The sequence below is a fragment of the Alnus glutinosa genome, chromosome 11, assembly GCF_958979055.1.
Source record: "Alnus glutinosa chromosome 11, dhAlnGlut1.1, whole genome shotgun sequence".
In the NCBI taxonomy this organism is placed as follows: Eukaryota; Viridiplantae; Streptophyta; class Magnoliopsida; order Fagales; family Betulaceae; genus Alnus; species Alnus glutinosa.
In genome coordinates, this window is record NC_084896.1 from 14,982,935 (window position 1) to 15,006,490 (window position 23,556).

Consider the following 23,556-nt stretch of genomic DNA (forward strand, 5'->3'; position numbering starts at 1 on the left):
TGGGGGACGTTTGGGTTGACTGGAAAAATAGCCCGGAGGAGGCTCTCGCTCCGTTGGAACCTTCAGGTCGCTACCCATCCTCCCGAGCCCTGTTCCTTGTCGCCGCTCAAGAGCCGACACTCTGCCCCACGTTCACCGCCCCATTTTCTTACCAATCGCCAAGTCGCCGAATTTGTGAAGCCCCAGATGTTTTTCCAAAGCACCTTCCTCTTCTTCTTCGGTCCTCCTTTTCCCAAGCCCTTGTCTCCCTTCCTACGACCTAACAACTTCACGCCCAAAGCAAGGAACTCTGCAAGCTCTGCCCTGATTTTTGTTGTGTCCCTTCTGTCGACTACACAGCTTGGCTTGTACCGTGCCCTTTTCCTTCTTCGGAACCAGTCACAAGCTCGTCTTTTCTTCCCTCTTGCACCTGAAAAAATAGCAACATCCAGAGATGGGGGGCTGTGGCATAGCCTGAAGAAACGGCTATGTGGGTTTGCATCGTGATTGGTGGGTTTTGTTTGACTTTTGGGGGAATTTTGAGTGGTAGTGGTTTGATCCGTGGTGATGAGGCTTTATGTGGATTGATGGCGTTGTGGGTATTGGGCGAAGGTGCGGCTAACAGATGTGGTTGGTGGCTGGTTTGAGGTTCTGCAATGGTGGGTATGGTGATTGGGGTTGTCTTTTGAGTGGGGGTGGGATTTGGGTAGTTGTAGGGTGGTGGGGCTGTGGTTGCGGACAGTGGTTGTATTGCTGGGTTGATTTGTGGTGGTGTTGGCAGAGATGGTGAGGGTGAGGGTTGGTCTTTCTGTGGAGCGGTGATGGGTTATGGGTCCTTTGAGGGTTGTTGTTTCAATGGGTTTTCTAATGCGAAAGATGAGAATCGTACCTGACATGCCGCAATTTCATCTTTCCATTGCTGGAAAAACTGTTTTGTGCACTTGTGAAATTTTGCCCAAAATTCTTCGAAGGATCTGACAGACATGGTTGCCTTGGTCCGTAATCGCAACGCGGCTCTGATACCAAGATGTTACGAACCTCCGTAACGAGGGTTGAACAATGATAAATCGGATAATTTGGGTAGATTTTGGGTAGGATAATTCGAGGTATCCTGGGCCTCCTAATGTTAGGATTATTCGAGAAATCCTAAAAAACTCCCAAGCAACTACAAGAGTAGTCTAATAATTTTCTTCTTGATATTATTTCATTCTTCAATACCCTATTTATAGGGTTACAAAGCTGGAATTACGGAACGATAAATAAATAAATATTACAAACCCTAAATAAATATTATTAATTCTAAAGGGAGACAAATCCCTTATTTCCCTATTGGAGATATTACTTTATAAGCAAGACTCCTTATTTTCCTAATAATAATAATAATAATCTATTATTCTTTCCAAAATATAATACGACTCTTATCTTATTTAAAAACCCAACCTAATTATTCTCTTATAGAGGACATAAATAAAATTCCAAAAATGCTCTTGTTACATACCCTAGGTACGTAACATATTTCCTCACCAGCTCCCATATTCTCTCCTTCGTTCAAGTCCCTGACATCATCATCTACTCTTCCTTTGCAGGTATATTCCCATCGCCGTAGCCACTGACTCCTATGTCCCCACCATCAACTTCAACGTCTTCATCTTCCGCTCCACCCATTGAGTCATATTCTTTGTGTATTGCTCTCCAACAAGGAATACGCTCCTACGTTAACCCAACATCCCATTAGTAATTTTGTCTCGTGTCTATCACTTTCTCCTTCCATGTCCTGCTTTATCTCTTAACTCTCTATTTTTTCGATCCCTAAGTAGGGTTGGCAAAATGGGTTACTGTGTCGGGTTCGAGTTGACCCGCCAACCCGAACCCGACACGATTAGCTAAACAGGTTGATACATGAAACCTGAACACGACACGTTTATAAGGGTCATAAACGGATTACAAACGGGTCATAAATGGTTTGACGGGTGTCATAAACGGGTTGAGAGGTCATAAACGTGTCATAAACGCATGTTTATAACCCGAACCCGTTTAGCCAAAACCCAACCCTAAAACTTCTTGTCGGATTCTCGGATCATGTCAAAAATTGTCAACCCTATCCCTAAGATAGTTAAAGACGCATTATCTGACCCGGGTTGGAGGAGAGCCATAAAATTAGAAATAGAGGCTCTACATTAGAATAGGACTTAGGAGCTTGTTCCTCTGCCTCATAGTAAACAGCCTGGTTTGTTGCAAGTGGGTATATACTGTGAAATTTAATCCCCATGGGTCTTTGAACATATTAAAAGCCCGGTTGTTTGCTAAAGACTATACTCAGACTCATGGAATTGCTAAAATTTCTTTGTCGTGTATTAATTTCACTTGCTACTAATCTTGACTAGCCCTTATTTCAGTTGGATCACAAGGACGCATTCCTCCATGGTGAATTGCTTGAGGTTTATATGGAGCAACCACCAAGATTTGTTACTCAGTGGGAATATCAAGGTAATGTTTGCATATTAAAAAAAACTTTACATGGTCTAAAAGAATCACCTAGGGCATGGTTTGGCAAATTCTAAGAGGTGGTGATGGAATATGGTCTTCATCGATGTCAAACGAATTATTTAGTATTTCCTTTATGCATTGATGAGGGATATATTATGTTTTTGATATATCTAGATGATATTGTGATTACTGGGAATGATCTGAAGGCATTGATAGATTAAAATAGTTTTTGCAGTAGCAATTTCATACCAAAGATTTAGGCAAACTTCAATATTTCTTGAGCATTGAAATAGCCAGATTTCAAACAGGCATCAACCTATCTCAATGGAAGTACATACTAGATTTACTAAGTGAGACAAGACTTTTGGGTGCTCGTCCTGTTGATGTTCCTATGAACCCAAATTAGAAACTTTTGAAGGAAGAGCGAGTATTTGAAGACCCTAGTAAACATCATCAACTAGTTGGAAAACAGAACTATCTTACCATCACCAAACCATATATCTCATATGCAGTTAGTGTGTTGGACAAATTTTTTAGGGCACCTATAATCCCACATTGGGACACTGTCATTTTTACTGTTCGATACTTGAAGAAAGCTCTCCTGGTCTCAGTATACTTTATAGGAAAAATAAACATCTTCGGGTGGAAGGTTCTACTGATGCAGATTGCCAGGATCTCCCTCAGATATAAGATTCACTAAAGAGTATTGTACATTTCTGGGAGGAAATCTAGTTACATGGAAAAGCAAGAAACAAACAGTGGTTGCCCAATCCAATATGTTGGTGAACTAACATGGTTACAGAATTTGCTTTAGGAGATTAATATTTTAGTTCCCACTCATATTCCCCCATTTTGTGATAATCAAGCTACCATGCACATTGCTTCTACTCCCATGTTCCATAAAAGAACCAAGCATACTGAGGCTGATTGTCATTTCATCCGAATAAGATACTGAGTGGAGACAAATGTACACCATTTGTGAAGTCTGGCAATCAACTTGCTGATATGTTTACAAAATCCCTATGTCATAGCCAATTAAAGTTTATAAGTTCCAAGTTGGGAGTATATGACATATATGCTCCAGCTTAAAGGGAATGTTAGAATAATGGTGTAATATGTACATATTCTAGAAGAATGTGATGTGTCCATGTTCTAACAAGAAAGAGAGGTATCCCTAATGAGCTGTCTTATTGCAAGCTGTATGGGTGAGTAGTCCTAGTCCAGAACAGTGTACAAAGCTTCTATAAATAGAACTGAATGGCTAATAGAGGGCAAAAATAATTAAGCCATTTTTTCTCAAACAACCTATGTGATATCCTAGTAGTAACCTAGCTCAGTAAAGAATTAAGGGGACTTTCAGGTCTCCTATGCTCTTTTTAATTGGGGGATGCAAATAAAGCTGACAAGACAGTCCCCTTGGAAGCCCGAAGAGAGGCAATTGCTATAAGCTAGGCTACATGAAGTTCTAGACAATAAAGCAGAAATTTTTCCATGTGTGAATAGTCACTTAGGTTAGCAATTGGGAAGCCTAAGCACAGACAAAGACTGAGATGCTCAAGGAGTTTAGCTGCTTGTGAATGAATGCTCAATAACTTGTTAGACACTAAGTTACTACTAGGTATGTTTACCAAACGATGTTCTCCACATGGCTAATTTTCAACCCTGTTGTTCTATAATCTATGACATGAAGAAGTGGTTATATTAATAGCAGCGACTCCTAGCCCAATGATGCAAAAGCTTTTCAACGTGAAAGATGATGTATTTGAACCATCATAGAGGGATTATGATATTAATATCACTTGGTCAGTTCGTCAAAGGTTTGTACCCCAATTTCAGAAGAGGGGTTGAGTATTAGGAACTTGTTGATGTTCAACCGCGCTTTGTTAGATAAATGGTTATGGTGGTTTGAAATTGAGAGAGATGCTTGGTGGAGAGTTGCGGTGGAATCTAAATTTGGCAATTTATGGGGTGGGTGGTGCTCCCTTGAGCCTGTAGGTGCCTCTAGTTTTGCTAGATTTGAGGTGGGAGATGGGGGTAGGACAAAATTTTAGCACGATCTGTGGTGCAGGGATACGGTTCTGAAGGAAGTTTTTCCTGATCTCTTTGGTATTGCTCGGGTGAAAGATGCCTCAGTTGTAGATAATACGGAAGTTTTGGGCAATTATACTCAGTGGAACGTAAGCTTTGTTAGAGAGGCGCATGATTGGGAAGTGGGTGTCTTTGCTTCCTTCTTCCAGGTGTTGCACTCAGCCGTGGTGAGTGGAGATCGTGCAGATAGGCTCTGGTGGGTCTTTTCCAAGAAATGTTTATTCAAGGTCAAGTCCTTCTCCAGCTCCTTGGCTTACTCTGAAGGTAGACGCTTCTCTTGGAAGAGTATGTGGTGGACTCAGGCTCCTTCGAGGGCAGCCTTTTTTATGTGGTCAGCAGCCCTATGCAAAATCTTTATTATGGACAATCTCAGGAAAAGGCATATCATCATTGTGAACAGAGCTTATGCAAAAGAGATGGGGAATCTGTGGACCACCTTCTTCTTCACTGTGATGTGGCTTCTGCTTTGTAGTATAGCATTTTTACTCGATTTGGTATGTCTTGAGTTATGCCTAGAAGAGTTATCGACTTGTTTGCTTGTTAATGGAAGTCTAGAAGGCCAAGGAGTGTTGCAATTTGGAAGATGGTGTCAATCTGCATTTTTTGGTGTGTTTGGAAGGAAAGAAATCTTATGGACGTTTGGGTGTTCGATTTTTTGAAATTTAAATTCAACTATAATTTATTGCGCGAATTCCGAGGCAAAATAAAGTTGAAAAAAATGTTTGGATGGTTTGACTTCCTGAGACAAAATTAGAAAAAGTCAGATAAAATTTGATTTGTTTTTGAAAAATTGCGAATACCAATAGAATTTGTTTTTGAAAAACAATGCACCCAAACATCCCATTAGGTGTTTCGAGGATTTGGTGAGTTCCATGGAAGATTTTTTGCTTCATTTTTTCATACGTTGTATTTTTAGAAGGTGGCTTTTTGTCTCCACTATCGATTAGCTTTTCTGATTTCCTTATTCGTTTTTCTATTTCTAGTTAGGTGTTTTGCTTCTATATACTTTCAATGTACTTAGAGGCGCCTAACGCTTTCAATAAGACTTAATTTGCAGGGTTTGTTTTGTGGGTATGGTTCCAGGGTGTCTCCTCTTCTAGCTCTTCAGATTTGCATCAGATGGAGCAGTGCTTCTCTGTTGAAGCCAAACGTTTTTCCTTTTCAGCAAAGGCTGAAGTGCCGGAACTGCGCTTGGAGGAGAGGAGAAAGGGGTTCTACGGGTTCATAGTTTTGGGTCTTCAAGGTTCAGCTTGGCTGTTGGCTTCTGTAGAGGAGGCCTTAAAGGTTTCAGCGAAGGAATTCGTCAAGTACTTCCAGGAGGATGTGAAAGTATTGATGGTTCGAGGGGGTGAGAACAAGTCCGGCTGCTACCTAGAGGTGGAAGTCTTCGCTGAGGGTGGTCGAAAAGGGGCTATTTGGCTCCCTGAAAGCCGTGAAGGTTGGGGCTGGGCTCGGGTTGCGGGGTTATTGCGGAAGATGATCAATTTCCTCGGTCCTAAGGATTGGTCAATGGGTTCTGAGGCGTTTTCTTTGGAGGGGACTCAGATAAGGGGTGTCTCTTCTAGTCGGCTGGGTGGGTCTCCTCCATCGTATGTTGCTGTGGTTCGGGGGGAAGTTGTCTCTCATGGCACGCATGCTGGGTTGTGGGGTTCGGATGGAGAACTGCGTGGGTTGGACCTATTTTCGGTGTCATGGTGCAGGGTGGTCGAAGATGGGAGATTGGCGGTGAATTGCTTTGACCTGGAGGAGCAACCGCACGGGTCGACGGAGAAGTCCACGCCTCCAGTATGGTCAGGGAGCTCTACGTTTGATCCGCTGGACAAAGGTTTACCTCGTCGTCCGCTGGGTAAGAAGAAGAAGCATGTTGTTTACTCTGCACGAGGTCCATCTCGTTTGAATTCAAATTTGCGTACGTGGACCAGGATGCTCCTCAGCTTTAAATTGGCTTTGGGCCAGGCTCTTGGGAATCTTCTGGGCCGGTTTGCTGGGTCCGGTTCGGGCCTCAAACGGAAAGGGCTTCGGTTGGGTTGCTTCTTGCCGAAAATCAAAACCAAAGCATCGTTTCAGACAGAAACTTCCAAGGATGCGGGTCCCGTGTCGACGGTTGTTCTAGGGTGCTCTCTTCAGCCGGAGACGGCATCGCTAACAGACTCTGGGTTGATTCCGGGGTTGTCTTCTTCCGGGGGTGGGCCTAGCTGTCGGAAACTTTTTCCAGCTGGAGATGTGGGAATGGGTTCAACGGAGATTCAGCCAGAGATTTCGTCGGGGACAGAATCTGGGGTGGTTCTAGGGCTGTCATCTTCTGGGAGTGTGTCGAGCCATCTGCCTCTCGTTCCAGCGGTTGAATCCGTCACGCTGCCTAGTCCCGATGCTTTTGTCCTTCTGTCTAGCAACTCAGTTGGTGTTGGTGCTGGGTTGACTCAACCTTTCTTCCCTTTTCCTTCTCTCTCAGGGGCGGCTGAATTGGGTGAGAAGATTCGTTCTTCTCTCCCCGCGGTACAGTCTACTAAACCTTTCCAGAGCTATTACCGGAAGGCTAGGGATCTCAGGGAAGGTCACTCAGTGAAGTAGAATGAGGGGCTGTTAGCAGATTCCCTGGCTGCTTCAAAGACGCTTATCTGTTCTGCTAAAAAGTAGCTGCAGTGCCTCCGTTGAAGAATTCTGTGGGTTCTGCGAAGAAGGGTTTCCTTCAAAAGGGGTTCCTCAACCCTCGCCCGGCTGCGATAGCCCCTACCGCGTCTCATGAGGCCAAGGATGTTGGGATGATAGGGATTCACTCCCCACCGGGAGGTCGCATCATTCCTTCATCCGTAGAGGGCAATGGTTTTTCTCAATCTCAGGATTGGCCTGTCGGGTATGATCTTAATGGGGAGTTAGTTGTTTGGGAGAAGGATGGTGATTTTTGGGATGGGTTGCCCTTAGACTGGTCGTTGGACGGGGTTCAGGGCGAGGAGTCTTTGGCAATCCTTGATGTCATGGAAGATTAATTTCATCAGGACAAGATGATAGCACGCCAAAAGACCAAAGGAAAGAGGGAGCTTTTGAATTTGAAAAGTTCCATTAATTACGGCGTTGCAAGAGCGCCCTCTAGGCGCGGGAAAGGCAAGGCTCTCATGTAGTAGGGTTTTGTGCCCTCGTGGGTTTAGAGATTTTCGGGTTTTAGGGCTTGCCTCCTTGTGGGTTTTGTTGGGTTCTTTTGTGGGCTCCTCTCGGGTGATCCTTTTGGGCTTTACGGTTTTGTTGGGTGCTTTTAGTGAGTTGGCTTTGGTTGTTCCTATGTATACTCCATGTGTACTTAGGGGCGCCTTACACTTTTTCTAATAAAACTTTTCTTACTTATCAAAAAAAATAAGACTTTTTTTTTTTATAAGTAATGATAGTATTATTGAAAGCGTAAGGCGCCCCTACGTACACTAGAAGTATACAACAGGAAACACCTAACTAGAAAGCGAAAAAGAAGTAAGAAATTCAGCAAAGCTGATAGATAAAGGGTACAAATAAGCCATCGACCAAACATACAAAGTATGAAGAAACAACTCTAGCACCTCCTCAAGGGAGCTTTCTAGATTCTCAGAACACCTAAGGTTTCTTTCTCTCCAAATACACCAAAAAAGGCAATTAGGCACCATCTTCCAAGAAGTAGCGCTCCCTGATCTCCCAGACTTCCACCAACAAGCAACTAAGTCAAGCACACTCCTAGGCATGACCCACGCAATCCCAAAGCGTGAGAAAATGTTGTTCCATAGAGCTGAAGCCAAATCGCAATGCAGAAGAATATGGTCCACTGATTCCCCATCCCGCTTGCAAAGACAGCATCTATCCACAATAATTAAGTTCCTCTTCCTAAGATTGTCCAAGGTCAAAATTCTGCCTAGAGCTGCAGACCAAGTGAAGAAAGCTGCCCTCGGGGAGCCTGAGACCGCCACACACACTTCCATGGGAATCGAGTACCTCCAGCACACATCATAGAACCAAAAAAAGACTTCACCCTGAACACACCTTTCTTGGATGGGACCCATTTAAGACAATCTGCCCTCTCCATATTCACCTTGGTGGAGCCCAGCATCTGGAAAAAAGAGGCAAAAACATCGACTTCCCAATCATGAGCCTCTCTAATAAAGCTCACGTTCCATTGAATGGACCCGCCCAAACTTTCCAAATTATCAGCCACTGACGCATCCTTCACCCGAGCAATGCCAAATAGATCAGGGAACACTTCTTTCAGAATCGAATCTCCGCACCACAAGTCATGCCAAAATCTGATCCTACTCCCTTCCCCCACCTCAAATCTAAGGAGTTTGGAGAATTTCTCCCAACCTTTCCTTATAAACTTCCACAACCCTACTCCAAACGCCCCAGCAACCTCTCGGGAGCACCACCCACCCCACAAACTTCCATACTTTGAGTCCACCGCGACTCTCCACCAAGCATCCCTATCCATGCCATATCGCCATAACCATTTGCCTAGCAATGCGCGATTAAACTGAACCAACTTCCTAATGCCAAGCCCCCCATTCGAAATTGGAGTACAAACCTTCTCCCAACTCACCAAGTGGTATTTAAAAGCTTCACCCATGCCACCCCAAAGAAAATCTCGTTGCAACTTCTCAATGCGAGAAGCAACACTCACCGGAATAGGGAACAGAGACATGTAGTACGTAGGTAAGTTAGAGAGCGTACTCTTGATAAGGGTCACTCTCCCTCCCTTAGAGAGGTATAACATTTTCCAACTAGCCAACCGTTTTTCAACCTTCTCAATAACTCCATCCCAAATACGAGTAGACTTGTAAGGAGCCCCCAATGGAAGACCCAAATACATCACAGGCAAATAAGCAACTTCACACTCTAAAATGCCAGCTAACCTACCCACATTATCGACATTCCCCACTGGAATAATGCTGGATTTGGCCAAATTAACCTTAAGCCCCGAGACAGCCTCGAATAAGAGCAAGAGGACTCGCAAAGACCGAATCTTTGAGGAGCTAGCATCACAGAAAATCAAAGTGTCATCAGCGAACAAAAGATGGGAAAAAGAAGCATCACCCACTCTGAAACCATCCAACACACCCCCACTCACTGCCGCAGTAATCATGCGACTCAGCGCCTCCATAACAAACACAAACAAAAGGGGAGACAAAGGGTCTCCTTGCCTTAGGCCTCGAGAGCTACTGAAAAAACCGTTTGGTGAGCCATTAACAAGCACCGAGAACTTAGCAGAAGAAATGCACCGAGCTATCCACGAACACCATTTGCCCCCAAAGCCGCATCTCCTCAACATATACAACAGAAAATCCCAATTAACGTGATCATAAGCTTTTTCTAAATCCATTTTGCAAATGACTCCCGGCTCCCTTGATATAATACGACTATCAAGGCATTCATTCGCAATAAGGATTGGGTCAAGAATCTGCCTTCCTTTGATGAAAGCACTCTGGGATTTGGAGATAATCTTGTCCATAACCGTCTTCAATCTGTTGGCCAAGACTTTAGCAATGATCTTGTAGATACCTCCTACAAGGCTAATGGGACGGAAATCTTTGAGAGACAAAGCTCCTGGAGTCTTAGGAATAAGAGAAATAAAAGAAGCATTCAAACTCTTCTCAAAAACTTCTCTAGCATGAAACTCAGAAAAAACCTCCATAATGTCCAAGCGCACCACCTCCCAACAAGCTTGGAAAAAAGCCATAGAGAAGCCATCCGGACCCGGCGCTTTATCACCATTAAAAGCAAACACAACCTTTCTAACTTCCTCCTCCTCAAAGACTCTCTCCAACCACCTTGCTTCTGACTCTAAGATGGCATCAAAGGAAAGATCATCCAACCGAGGCCTCCAACTATGCTTCTCAGAGAAAAGATCTTGATAGAACTGAACCACATGCTCCCCTATCTCTGCCGGATTAGAAGAAATGGAATCTCCAATCAACAAGGAATCAATAGAGTTATTCCTTCTGTTTGAGTTGGCAATGGAATGGAAGAATTTTGTGCATTTATCTCCTTCTTTCAACCACGTCACCCTGGACTTTTGCCTCCAGCAGACCTCCTCCAACAGAGAACATCTCTCTAACTCACTGACAACCTCCAGCTTCTTTTGAAGTTCCCCCTCAACCAAAGCCCTACTACCTTCCACTATATCAATCGCCTGAAGCTCCTCAAGAAGCTTCCTCTTGTTCCTCTCCACATTACCAAAGGCCTCTACATTCCACGTTTTCAACTTAGACTTGAGGGCCTTTAATTTACAAGCAAGCACAAAGCTAGGAGAGCCATGAAAGGAAAATGAGTCCCACCAATGTTTCACCAACCCCACAAAACCATCCACCTTGAGCCACATATTCTCAAACTTGAACGGCCTACTTCTTGCAGAAGAGTGAGCACAATCGAGGATAATAGGAAAGTGGTCAGAGAACAGGCGGGGAAGCCTCTTCTGAGACACCTCAGGAAACCTATCTTCCCAATCAGGAGAGACAAGAAAACGATCAATTCTGGACCAAACAGGAGGATCACAGGAAATCGACCACGTATAAGAACCTCCAGCGAGCGGAAAATCCATAAGACCCTGATCAGAGATGAAATCACAAAAGTCCCTCATGGCAGTTACACTACCAACTCCAGATCTTTCACTAGGAAACCTAGTAGTATTGAAGTCTCCCCCTATACACCAAGGCAAACTCCACCAACTCATAATCCCCGCCAGCTCATCCCAAAGACCCCTCCGATCAACCCTGCAATTCGGACCATACACTCCCACAAAACCCCACTCAAAGTGATCGTCAACATTCCTCAAAGAAACTGCAAGTGTGAACCTCCCCACGCACACATCCACTTTCTCCACCACCCTCTTATCCCACAAAATAAGAATACCCCCTGAGGCCCCACTAGCATCCAAACAACACCAATCCACATAATTACACCCCCAAAGACTACGCACAAACTGCCTAGAAGGATCCTTAACTTTTGTTTCTTGGAGGCAAATAAGATCCACCTTCCAATCTCTGAGCAAATTGCAAATCCTTAAGCATTTACGCCTATTATTCAGCCCCCTTACGTTCCAAGAAAGAATCTTCGGCTTCATGGCACTACTACTAGTCCCCTTGCCCTCCTCTTACCGCTACTCAATCCGGAGCCTTTGGTATCATAGTTAATAGAGCTCTCCAAATTCTTGATCTCCCTCTTACCCTTCGTGCGTCCTTTAGCCAATCGACTCTCCTCTTTTCTCTCCTCTTCTATACAAGACAGAAAAGCTAACAATTGCAATTTATGCCCCACGAATGTCATCCCAACAATGGGGTAAATCTCGTTAGCACTCTGCATCACCCAGTCCGAGTACCCCAAGCCACCCAAGTCTAGAGAGTAGGCATTGAGAGGAGAACCCACAACAACAGCCCCTCCCCCCTCCTTGAACTCCACCAAACCAACTTCCCCGGGAGTAAAGCTTCTTGAATCCTCACCCAACAGTCCAACCTGCAGACCAGGGGACACTGAATCCTCCACTGGCCCCCCCATCCATTCACAACCTTCCCCTCCAGCACTACCAAAGCATGGAACAATCTCCATATCCACCGATTGAAGCCCAAACACGTCCCCTGTCAACTCCCGAGGCACACTCAGCATACCCACACTCCTCAACTGCGAATTTACCGAGTCTTTCACCCTCACTAGACCACCCTCTAAGCACAAGGCAGGGCACTCACTACAAAACAACTGCTTCTGCTCAGAACACAACTCATCCCCTGCTGCACCGGACCCAACGATCAGCTCCCCCTCACTCTTCTGACCCGGCTCCTCCCTCTGCCCCTCCTCTGCCTCCACCAGCACCTCAGAGCTGCAAAGGGGCGAGAAAGTTCTATCCAAGAGTCTGGACTGTCCTTGGAGCTGCCCTTCATCTACACCCAGAGCTGGAGTCGAAGTCAGACAGTCGGCGACTAAGCTCTGAGGACTGAACTGAGAATCATACCCCCGTGCGGCTGGATCTGAGCCTGCCGAAACCAGCACAGGTGACTCCCTCACCGGCGAACGAAGCTGGCCGTCGAGAGAAGAGGAGGCGACGACATGACCCAAAGCCTGAACCCACGAAGAGGAAGAGGCACCAGACGTCAGGTTACCGGCGTCCAAGCCCGGAGTCGAGCCAGCCCCAAGATCATGCACCGAACTCGCATGGGCCCAAGGGGGGGGGAAGACTGGATCCACCTTAGCCCTCCACTCCATAACCTGGTCTGGACACTCCAAGACACCCTTACCTTTGGAGGCCTTGGCTGAAATGGATAATGCAATATTTTTCGATTTGGGCTTAGGTTTAGATTTGGGCCGAGCCACTTTGAAACCCACCATCCGGGCCCTAGAAGAGGCTGCACGACCCAGACCACCACCATCAACCAAAGCCAATCCCTTCAGCCAAAAGTCAATCTCCTTTTTCATCCTTTCTAACGACTCTCTGAGGGCACCCACATCGAAGCTTTCACCAGAATGGCTGTTGCGTGCTGCAGGGAGAAACGTAGGTTCGGCTACACCATGCCTAGTGTCAGACGACCTTCCCAACACAACAGAGGGTCCAGCTTGAGCCACTGTCGGAATCGGAGCCGTGTCCGGAACTGAAGCTAACTCACCCGCCGCTGTTCCTTTCCTCGCTATGACCTTCGGAACCGTCTGCATGGGCACACGTTGCCGAAACTCAGAAGCCCATGCAAGGGAATTCTTCTCCTCAGTACCAATCCGCTTCGCCGGAAGAGACTCCAAAACGTGATGCTCTTTCGCCAGACCAAAAACATCACTCTTCGCCGGGCAATGATCACCCTTATACCCCACAGAGCGATCTCTAACCCAACTCGGCACTCTAGCTACAGGGCCGGTAATCTCTCCAAAAGGTGCTTCCAGCGAGGAAGCATTCTTTGCCAACACCTCAGCATAACTCCTCCTCCCTCTATGAATCGCGTGGACCTCCGAATCAACCTCCCTGGCTCTGGAACCTGCCCTTAGATACTCAGAAACCAGGCGCAATTCCTCACGAAAGCTTATCCAGCCTTTCCCGGCTCTTCCCTCCGGTATGAAGATCGAGTCCTTCCTCCGACTCCCAACAAATTCTTCTATAACCAAGAAACCGCCATGTCTGTTGAAATGCCGTTGCGCAATGATCCGCGGGAATCCATACCGAGACTGATCCCAAAACACCCGAGAGTCTTCCACGCACACCAAAGTCTCGAAGATTTTGAGCAGCCAAGCTAACTCCGATCTATCCAACAAGATCGTCCTATGTCTACCCTTACAGCTCTCCCTAATTCGAACCCCTGATTCCCCTCCTACAACCACCACTTCAAACTCTTTAGCTTCCACCGACCAACTGCTCGAGAACCCCATGAAACACCCAAAACTCTTCACTGCTTAAAAAAATCGAGAAAATATACCTCTCAAGGGAATATTAATGTATTAAACTTCTCAATACAAAATCACAAATTTATATGTTACTAAGGTTATGTATGCTTTTATTGCAAGCCATACTTGTGAAGAAAGCCATTTAATTGTACTTATAAAAATAAATTTTAAAAAAAAATGGTTAATATAAGTTAAAACAATAGCCAAGTTTAATAATGTCAATCTATTTATGGAATAAATTTTTCTTGAGCCATACAAGCAAATATCACTCCCAACCTATTGACTACGATAGATCTTGGAAACTCCTCTATGGATAATTGTGGTGACCTCAGGGTTTGAAAGTGGGGTTTTTAGAGCTAGGGTTTATGGTTTCGGCTTGTAATTTGTTTATGGCTTGAAAAAATAGGATGAAAGGCAAACAGGGGCTGAAATAGAGAACAAGCAGGTTGCAGGGCAGCTCTGCATAATAGAACTTTGAGCAAATAAATAGAATTTTAAGGCATGTGTTAATATTTGATGGCTATTTGGTAGAGACAGTAATCTTTTTAGGGTTTTGATAAGTAAGGAGAAGGGCTTGATTTGAGTTGTAAAGAAGGTAACAGGAGAGGCCTGTTGCTATTCAGGGACTGTGTGAACAGCAACTTAAATAGTAATATTGTGCCGAAGAAAAGAAGAAGAAGGAGAAGAAGAGAAAAGAAAACTCAAAAGCACGCACACTTCAACGACATGAATCACTCATAATTCCGTTAATCAAGCCTGAAGTCTTTGAATAGAATAAAACCCTTTTTTTTATAGGTACAATAAAACCTATTTATGAAAAATCGTTGGCTCTTAATCTACTAGGATTAAGAGTCCTAATTTAATTAGTAAACTAAAGGCCTATGAAAATTTAAGAAAAGACTCTTAATACTACTAGAAATTCAAGAATAATCTAGAACAAACATAACTATGAAAATAACCCTAAAACATCTCCAAGGGAGGGCTAGGAATAAAAAATTTGAGGGCTTTCAATCGCGCCCTGCTAGGCAAAATGGCTATGGCGCTTTGGGTCTGAGAGAGATGCATGGTGGAGAGTCGTGGTGGATTCTAAACACGGTAGCCTATGGGGTGGGTGGTGTTCTCTGGAGCCAACAAGTGCCTTTGGGGGTGGGGTGTGGAAGAACATAGAAAAGGTTGGGTTTCATTCTCTCGATTCACTAGATTTGTCGTGGGGGATGGCTCCAAGATCAGCTTTTGGCATGATTTGTGGTGTGGGGACACGGCTCTCAAAGTAGCTTTTACAGCTTTATTTAGTATTGGTCGTGTAAAGGACACTATTGTTGCGGATAATTTGGAGCATTTGGGCGACTCAATCCAGTGGAACGTGAGCTACACTAGAGAGGCACACGATTGGGAGGTGGATGTCTTTGTTTCTTTCTTCCAAGTGTTGCACTCAGTCAAAGTGAGCAGAGACAGTAAAGACAAGTTGTGATGGGTCTCTTCCAAAAAATGAGTGTTCAAATTCAAGTCATTCTTTTACACGTTAGCTAGCTCCGGTAGTAGTCGCTTTCCCTGGAAAAGTGTTTGGCGCACTCAAGCTCCCTCAAGGGCGACCTTATTTGTGTGGACCGCGGCTCTTGACAAGATTCTCACCCTGGACAATCTCAGGAAACGGCATGTTATCGTGATAAACAGATGATATATGTGTAAGACAACTAGGGAGTCCATGGATCATCTTCTTCTCCACTGCGATATAGCTTTTGTTTGGTGGAGTTCCCTCTTCAGTCATTTTGGGATGTCTTGGGTTATGCCCAGACAGGTTATCGACTTGCTTGCGTGTTGGTGGTCCTCTGAAAGATCAAGAAGCGCTGCGGTTTGGAAAATGGCGCCTTTGCCTCTTTTGGTGCTTATAGAGGGAAAGAAATAATAGGAGCTTTGAGGACTTGGAAAGTACCTTGAAAGAGATTCTTTCCTTGTTCTACCATTCCTTGTATTTTTGTGCTATGGCTTATGTCCACCCTTTGTCTTTTTTTTTTCCTGACTTTCTCACTCGCTTTTCTCTTTCTAACTAGGTGTTTTCCTTGTATACTCCTAATGTACTAAAGGGCACCTTACGCTTTTTTAATAAAAATTTTTTTTTAATTAGATTGGTTTCCTACTTATCAAAAAAAATAACCCTAAAACTAAAATGTTGGGGAGATTGACACCTTGTTGAGTCTTCTAGTAAGACCATAATATAACAGGTTGCTATACCACTCAACCCAAAAACTTAAGAATATGGATTTAGACCCAATTATGTTATATGAGCCACTGAAACATGTCACATCTTTTTAATGAAGGACTTAACCTTTATACACTCACACGTGTATACTTAGCAATCTCCCTCTAACGTGTGAGTACATCACCACATCGTTACACTCCCCCTTGAATAGAAGCTTTTACCAATGTTATGGGTTGTCTCTAGGATTACTTCTATAAGTTATGTGAGCTTTATCCATGTCGTGCACCTTTATCCTTACTTTGCAAAAGGGATTCATCATCCATGCATATGCACCCTTCCCACTCCAAATGCAAAAGTGACCACTATCATCCACTATACCACACACAACCATTGGCTCTAATACCACTTATTAAGGAGATTGACACCTTGTGAAGTCTTCTTAGTAAAACCATAATATAACATATTGGGACATCACTCAATCTAAAAGCTTAAGTCTGTGTTTGGATCGAATTATATTATATTAACCAATCACACATGTGATAGTTCCAATGCGGGACTTAACCTTTTACATTCACACGTGTATACTCAACATAAAATTATGCATAAGAATTTAATGAAATTCTAGATCTGTCATGTGCATCAAAATGCCCGTAACTCATAAACTAATGACTCAATTTTCACCCTACGACACTTGGAACATCAGACTAGAAATCACATAGGTCTCAATTCAATCAAACGTCACATGATGATGACCCACAAATGAAGCTCTTAAGCTGGCAAATCTGAATATCACTCTAAACTAATACCTTCACTCTTATTCCATGGCTGCATCACCTATATAACTGCAAGAGTACTACTTTAGCATTTGCTGCCTCATAATTCTCATACGGCACCTATACATAAATAGGTTACTTTGTCAGATCAGATTACAACCACTGGAAATCAACAAACCAGTCAGTTTCTTTAGTACTTAACTTCATCCACCTCCTACTCTTAAACATGTATATACAATTGTCAGCTTGATTTATTTAATGCAAATGACGCTCTACATTCACCTATGAAGCAATAAAAAAGAGGACAAACATGAATCTCATGATGATAAATTAAGAAAATAAGTATTTCAAAACATGTTCATCAAAACTTATCAATTTTATAACATATAAATCTAGTAACGAAAACCAAAAGAACACAACGGAAAGGAAGAAGACAAAAATTAAATCATTCTTGAATACCTTTGTAATGAAACCATTACAGAAGAGAGAGCTTTTAGAGTAGATGTCCCGTTTTGCAGGTTTGTTGATGGTTCTCGGACCCCTTTTAAACTGGGTACATTTAAAGCAATATACTGACCAAAATTCATGTGCTTCGGAGGCTGATCTGTACAACCAAACAAAACAAAGCAGCAACTTTTATATCATCACTACATTTCGTTGGTCAAGATATCATGGTCAGACTGGAAGAATGCTATTCTGCAGTAAGTATTTATGATCAAACATAATAAGTGCAACTACACATGAAACGACATATTTCTGCATGTGCATGTGTATGTGTGTATATATATCCATATATTTACGCATGTGTATATCGTGAAGTCTGCAACTTACACCCAGAAAGATTTTCAATTGCTTTGCTAACAACATATAATGTCTTTTGTGTGGGAACCTTAGAAAACTGAAACAGGTCATCAGCAAAAAGAAGCCGCCTTGCCCTTCTAGGCTCCACTGAATTCAGTTGAAGTAAAACATGTCCAACACGATGTAGAGTAGATGGATCACGAGCAAACCACCCTGAAAGATAACCACATAATTAAATGAACAAACAAAAGCAGGAAAATTGATTAAGGAAATGTTACAAACAAATAGGCAGAAAGAAGTCCCCGAATATAGTGATAAGCAGGAAAGATAGCAACTGCAGTTACACTTCCAATAGAGTTACCCCATTGAGTGTGCATGTACGTATACGATGTCAGTGTTGGTATAAGGAACTCTGCCATCTGTGTATTGAAAATTGTAAAAATATGGTTTACAAACTATGAACTCACATCCTCTGCAGCAGTTTTTTTTTCTGTGAAACCACAAAAAGGAAAAGGTGGTGCAAAGTATTATAATCCTGAAAAGTTACGAGTCTGGCTACCCACATGTCCACATGATTTTTTTTTTATATAAGTGAATAAGTTCATTAAAAGTGCAAGGAGTGCAATCCAAATACACAGGAAGTATACAAGAGAAAAATACCCAACAAAACAAGAACGAGAAAAGAGAGTACAAAAATCTACAAAGCTAGAGATAGAGAGGAGGTTAGCAGAGATTCACTCAAAGATGGATTTAAGATAACAAAATTGGAGATCCAAACTCGTCTTCTAGCAATCATTGAAGCTATGAGCATTCATTTCTCTCTCGATGCACCACATTAAAAATGATGGGATTACATTCCAAACAATATTGATATCATTCCAACCAACCCTTCCTTTCCAACAAAGCAGAAGATCCCCCACCCGTCTAGACATGACCCACTCTACTCCAAACATCTGAAAAACCATTTTCCACAAATCTCTTACGACATTACAATGAAGAAAGTGATGGCGATATCACAATAAAAGAGATGTGCCAGGATTTCCCCACTTTTTTTACACATACAATACCAATCTCTCACTATGATGTAACACTTGTGGAGATTATTCAAAGTGAGAATTTTCCCTAGAGATGCTGTCCAAGTGAAAAAAGCTATCGTAAAAGGTTCCTTAGTCCTCCAAATGCTCTTCCAAAGGAAGGAGGAGTCAACGTTGGGAAGGAGAACTTTGTACAAAGATTTGACCTCAAAAGATCTTCTTTTTGAAGGAGTCCAACATAACTTATCGTCACCTCCCTGACCCATCCTAAAGGAATACAAAGCATCCCTGTTCCTTGCATAGCATAGTAACCCCGGAAAAGTATCCTTCAAAGATCTATCCCCACACCAAACGTCATGCCAAAACCTGGTACGAGAGCCATCACCCACCTCAACACTAACAAAACAATAGAAGACATCCCAATCCTTCCTAATATGTTTCCAAAGATTCAAACCATAAGGCCAAGCGGCAACATTAGCACAACAACCACCCGCCAAAATACAATATTTTTCAGCCACATGTTTTCAAATTTGAAGTAACCTATGCCCCTCTGAAATTCACTACAATCAAGAAGAATAAAAAAGTAATCTAAAAGAATCCTGGGTAATCTTCTCTTAACAATGTCTCCAAAGTGATCCTCCCACCTAGGAGAGCTGAATAACCTGTCGATTCTAGATCACGAAGGGGAATCCCGGTGGTAAGACCAAGTGAAACTTCCAATCTAGGGAGGGATATCCATAAGACCCTACTCAAAAATGGTATAACTCTTTCATAGCAGGAGAGAAAATGGCCCTTGATCTCTCACTATTGAAACGGGCAACGTCAAAGTCACCCCCAATGCACCAAGGTAGATCCCACCAACTAATCAAACCTGTCAGCTCCCTATTGCAATTGAGGTCAACATCTGAATTAGGCCCACATACACCAGCGAAAAGCCCACTCAAACTGATCGTTAACAGTTCTGAATTTCCAAGCCACCGAGAAGTAACCCACACACAACAACACTCTTAACCATCGGCTCTAACATATTGGGAACACCGGCACTCTCTGTGCTTCATGATTTTTGCCGTGAACCGCCCTGAACCATCCACCACCTCCGTGTATGATCTTATGCCAAGAGAACCAACGTGAACTTGCAACATCAGCGCCAATGGGGATGCAATCAAGCCAAACAAGGAAACACCTCCACTTAAAACCCAAGGGAGCTTCGCACTGCCTCCAGCATTGTAGGAAAACTAATAGTACCCTAGAAACTTTCACAATTCAACCGTGAAGCCCCTCCAGACCCTACCACCTCTCCCTTCCTGCCTCTCCAACCACCACCTCTGTATTCTGCAGCTGCCAAGAATCTACCATGACTATTTGAACCACATTGGGCAATGAAGGCAATAATACCACATTGGATTATTTCACAAACTCCATAGAGTCCTCTGCCTAAGACAAAGCTTCTACATTGGCTAACAACCAGACCACACCAACTTTACCTAGAAAGACTGATCATAAAGCACCCCTGCATCTCTCACAAATGCGTAAAACAGAGCACCCCTCCTCAAACGCAAACACAAAAGACTTGGCTTCAACGAACAACAAACTTGACTTTACCATCCAAAAAATTCATGTGTTGTTATAATACCGACAGCAAACCCGCGCGCGCGTGCACACACACACACAGAGCACGTCAGTACACACTCTCACGTACTGAAAGAGCTCATGATTTACTGGTGTGGGGCCATCAGAATAGTTTCGGGAGAGTTAGAGTCAAAACTGCCATGGTTGTAGTCAAGCAATGCTAACAGGGTTTTTCTCCACATGATTATTCATTATAGAACTAAACAAGCTAGCATAGAGGGCCATTTCGTAGAACAATTTTTAAAGAATTGTGTTTATCTGCCATACCAACAGTGTCTAAACTTTGTGAATTTGGCAGAACTCCAATTGTTGATATAGCCCCATGAGATGGTCGAAATCCAAGGATACCACAAAATGATGCTGGAATTCTCACACATCCAACCGTATCAGTACCTACAAATAAAAGAACCTTTCTATGATCAACTTGCATTTATTAAGAAGCAAGACTAGGTAAACAACATAACGCTTTCAATCACCATCATAGACAATAAGTAAAGAAGGTAAATAAGAAAAACTGCATCAACTATTTAAAAATCTGCACTATCTTCATTGCTCTGATTATTATGGACAAGACATATAGCTGGCTTCAATTTTACTTACAATGTTAGGTAACAAAGGCAATTCAATGGCAATTGACTGCATAGAAGGGTATGAGAAAAGGGGGGAAAATATGATGAAAATCAAAAGAAGGAAAGTTATATTCCCATGCGTGGATTCTTGGTTGAAATTTCACCAACCTGAAGAGAAGTTGGTATGATAAAACTATTCTCACACACACAAAAAAAAACAAAAAAACAAAAAAACAAAAAAAAACAAAAAAAAAAAAAAAAACAAAACAAAAAAAAAAAAAAAAAAAAAAAAAAAAAGAAATAAAGAAAAGAAGAGAGAGAGAGAGAGAGAGAGAGAGAGAGAGAGAGAGAGAGAGAGAGAGAGAGAGAGAGAGAGAGAGAGAGAGAAGGCCGGGGGGGGAGACTGCAACAGATTCATGTGATCAAACTGTTCGACCAAAGTTGAGATACTCCTTATGTGAAAAGGTGAGATATCATAATGAAAAAAAAAAAAAAAAAATAGGATGATATAAATATGTGAGGAAGATGAAAATAACATCATAATAGCAATGTAACTTACAACAGAAATATTATGTAGTGCACCATTCATGCAATGCCCAAATTATTTAAAATTTCAAGAGCTTTGTGTGAATTTATTACTAAAAAATGGTAGCAACAAATAAAAGATAAATGATCCAAGGAAGATAAAGATAAGAAAACATTACAACTATTTGGCGACGAACTGAATTTAGATTGTCTTTTTTATCACCTCCCTTCTCTTTGCAACAAAGAAAGTATAGATACAATATTTCAATCCAAATAATGTTCATGTGTTGTCATGGGGCAACCAGATCATTTTGGAAATGGATAGAGAGACGAGACTGAACAATGTTCTATGAACCACATAACTGATTCTGCTCACTGAAGAATAAACCTCGAAAGTAATAAAAGCGAAAACTTATTCGCCCACAGAACAATTCACCAGAACCCTTAAAATAATACGGACCTGAGCCATACATTGTTCAAACAAGCCGTTCTATTTTCCAAAGTGGACAGATAAGAGAGGGAAAATTCAGCATTTGCAACATGAAACATAACCAAGCAACATACCAAGAGAAAAGTCAACAAGTTCAGCTGCAACAGCTACAGCGGAACCACTAGAAGAACCTCCTGGAATACATGATGACATTTGTGGATTGGTTGGGGTCCCATAATGTATGTTCTCCCCAGTTATCCTGAGATAACAATCAGGCACAAGCACCATAACAAAAGTTGCTACATCTTCCTAGAGAGAGAGAGAGAGAGAGAGATGGAAAGTAGTGGGGAGAGTAAAAGGCTTACCCAAAGGCAAATTCATCCATAACAGTCTTGCCAGCACAAGTAGCCCCATTCTTCAACAGAGCAGTCACCGCCACCGCCGTCTTCCCAGAAGATTCGTGCAGTCTCTCCCAATCCCGATTCCCAAAACCAGTCACATAATCCTTCAAATCAAATCTGCCATACCCACCAAACAAGAAATAGACAGAGAAAAAAGTCAATATTGTACACTCTACCAAATCTATCTAGAAGTGATCGCAAATAAGAAAATATGAAATTTTCTCTGCACACAAACGTAAACAGTTAACTAAAATCTGACATAATCACTAAACCAAAGAATAAAAGAAGCGAAAGGAAAACAAAAATTAAAGTTAAAAGTGTTTACAAAATACTAGAACACAGCCCATAAAATATTGATATGGCAACATAACCCACATGGTCTCCGCTCACACATGTAGAACAAGCAAATTTCTCAAAACCCATAAAATAACGCAATAAAAGACAGCCTCCTTTTTGCCATTTGCGCAATCAAATAAATACAACAAGTTCCTCGAAAAGCCCAAATCAAAAATTAAAAAGGAAAAAGAAGAAGAAGAAGAAAACAAAATTTAAAACCAAATCAAAGCAGAGTGAGTGTGAGAAAACAAACATGTCCTTGATGGCGAAGGTGAGGCCAGCAAGAGGGTGCCTGGCGGCGGGAGGTGGAGGCTGAGGTAAAGGGAGAACCACGAATCTCTCCACAAAGGCACCAAAATCCTTCCTTTCCGCCGGCTTCGATCGCCGCCTCCGCCTCCGCGTCTCCACCACGATCAGGGCCCCCGCCACGCCGATCCCCACCACGATCCAGAGCTTGGGGTTGGACGCATTGGCCTTTATCAGCTTCAGTGGCTGCGACATCGCTTGCAGGGCTTTTGGGAGTGGTAGTGTGGGGGGAAGGGGTTTAGGGAGGGTTTTAGAGGGGATGGTATTTGGAGGATGGTCCTGTGAATGGTTACGTGCCATCGTGCGCCGGTTGTGCGTGGGTATCAAGGTAGGCGGACAAGACGCGCGAATATTCTACCTACCTATTATGAGTTTTTTCTTTTTTTCTTTTAATCAAAGTAGTTTGACACCTGTAATTTCAAATGGGCAGGATCCTTATTCCTTGTCCTCCTCCTTTCCAATGAGTTTGTTGTACATACGTTATTTAATCAGTTCATTTGACAACATATGTTGATCAATTTTTCATGTCATCCATAACCTTATCCGGCAGAGATATGTTACGTTGGCATTTCAAAACACAATTTTTGTTGTACATATATTATTTAATCCGTTCATTTGACTGCGTATGTAGATCA

General features: G+C 42.8%; 1 protein-coding gene across 1 annotated transcript in view; it reads right to left on the bottom strand.

Annotated features, from left to right (window-relative positions):
• LOC133881460 (outer envelope protein 64, mitochondrial) overlaps nucleotides 1–23,313 on the bottom strand; it is a 47,955-nt gene extending 24,642 nt beyond the window's left edge. The window contains exons 1-6 of the mRNA XM_062320394.1: nucleotides 22,869–23,313; nucleotides 22,244–22,396; nucleotides 22,013–22,137; nucleotides 20,622–20,747; nucleotides 17,722–17,904; nucleotides 17,350–17,494 (exon numbers count right to left, since the gene is read on the bottom strand). Of these exons, the coding sequence (XP_062176378.1) occupies nucleotides 17,350–17,494; nucleotides 17,722–17,904; nucleotides 20,622–20,747; nucleotides 22,013–22,137; nucleotides 22,244–22,396; nucleotides 22,869–23,221 (1,085 nt within the window). The 5' untranslated portion in view covers nucleotides 23,222–23,313. The remainder of the gene's footprint in view (nucleotides 1–17,349; nucleotides 17,495–17,721; nucleotides 17,905–20,621; nucleotides 20,748–22,012; nucleotides 22,138–22,243; nucleotides 22,397–22,868) is intronic.
• Between the last annotated feature and the right edge of the window lie 243 nt (nucleotides 23,314–23,556).